Raw genomic sequence first — 1771 nt, 5'->3', positions numbered from 1 at the left:
CACACACACACACACACACTTTCCTTTCCCCACATGTTTCTTCTCCTAAACTTGTCCTCTTGCTCCAGTGACTCTCAATGCTGCCCTTCCCACTTTCCTTCATTAATTAATTATGTCTTGATTTCTGTCACATTTCTTTCTAAGAGTTCTCTGCTGCAAATTACCTATTTATTTACAAAGTAAGATTGTTGGCCCAACCCAAAACGAATTATAAATACATTGGATAGACAGAAAAGTAAACAAAGATGGACAGACAAGAGATTATGTTATTAATGTAGATGTAAGGATGAGAAGATTAAAAGAGAAGAATAAAAGAGACAGAGTAAAGAGATTTACAACTAAAAACATTAGTAAAGTACAGGATAAATAAATAAGTTTACGTTTAAGGCAAAACTTGGAACTTTGTCTTACCTGCATTGAACAAGACAAGCATCCTGAGAAACTCGTACTCTTTGCCGTCGACCGCCATTTGCTGGCACTTCTTGATGAAGGTCTGCACGGCCTCCACGGATTTCATGGTGGGTTCGACCTGCGAGGGCCCTGACTCGACGGTGGTCGAGTCGAGCACAGGGATGGGCGTCACGGCAAACTGAAAGTTACTCTCCGCCATGTACAGGAGCAGGAGGCGACTCCACGAGTTGAGAATCAGGGTGACCTTGTCGTTGTGACACAGAGACGAGAATTCGGGGATGGACTTTGCGAAGCGAACCATCTTGACGAGCCAGTCTGAAACGCGAGCGCTGACGGGGAACAAGTTTTTCTTGGCAAGAGTGACGCGCGTGTTGCTGGTGACTGGCGTGCGGGGGAAAGAGTCTGAGGCCGGGGAGTCGCAGGTGCGGTCCGAGCTGCTCAAGTTTGGTGTCGAGCTGCTGAGACTTCCTGAAGAGCTCCCGGCCGGAGATAGATGGTGTTTGCCAACACTGAGCAAGTTGCGGAGGAGCGAGAACTCCTCGCCATGTTGACCTTCACCTGGACTCGGTGGGAAACTGTGCATCGATGTGACGGACGGCGACGATGATGAAGACAAGAGTTCTGAGGAAGATGCTCTCAAAGTGCTGAATTTGGCAGGAAGAGATGAGGACAGGATTCCCGTGGAGGAGCAGGAAGAGTCACTGTTCGATGACGCTACATCCATAAACGCGGACACAGCCGTGCGTTTTCGGCTGGGCTTTTTACAACTAAGGTCCATGGGTTCCGTCTGCATGTCCGATACGGAATCTTGAGATGCATGCGATTCGTGAGATTGTGGCCTAGGACTATAACTGAGAGAACTATGGTGACTGGGGCAGGGGCTGGGGGCGGGGTGGAGGAGGGGGTGGGGCAGCGAGTCAAAGTCCATGGGTGCACTGTGATGTACTGATGACGGAGACTCTGACGACGATGACGCTGATAACGATGACGAGGAAGATGCAGATGAGTTTGCGAGATGAGAATACGCGGGGGGGATTTCCCCTCTGAGTACAGATTGCAAGGTTGTGGCATGACTAGAAATGTCCAGGTGGGAACCCTGCTTGGTGGGCCGTGACCTCCCAGGCCTCTCTGGGGTGGGGGTGCGGGACGGGGTGTTGGCCTCGAAGGGGTAGCACGAGTAGAAGTCGGAGGGTGAGGTGAACACTCTCTGCATGCTGGCTGGGGGGAACATGGCTGATGGTTGGACACCGTACAGCACGCCGGATCTTTGCAACACCTCCATCAACTCTCTACAGCCACGCTGGCGCTGGGGAAGGGCACAGGGGGGAAAAATCAACATGGTTATTATATATATATATTA

At 50.6% G+C, this 1771-nt stretch overlaps 1 protein-coding gene across 1 annotated transcript in view; it reads right to left on the bottom strand.

The window, feature by feature from the left end:
- LOC101862076 (serine-rich adhesin for platelets) overlaps window positions 1-1771 on the bottom strand; it is a gene marked incomplete at its 5' end in the record, with an annotated part of 24684 nt that overhangs the window by 18405 nt on the left and 4508 nt on the right. Inside the window, 1 exon segment of the mRNA XM_005110415.3 lies at window positions 412-1717. Within this exon segment, the coding sequence (XP_005110472.1) occupies window positions 412-1693 (1282 nt within the window).

This window comes from Aplysia californica, unplaced genomic scaffold, assembly GCF_000002075.1.
Source record: "Aplysia californica isolate F4 #8 unplaced genomic scaffold, AplCal3.0 scaffold00887, whole genome shotgun sequence".
In the NCBI taxonomy this organism is placed as follows: Eukaryota; Metazoa; Mollusca; class Gastropoda; order Aplysiida; family Aplysiidae; genus Aplysia; species Aplysia californica.
The sequence above is the reverse complement of the archived record's forward strand: the minus strand, read 5'-3'. Positions and strand labels throughout refer to the sequence as shown.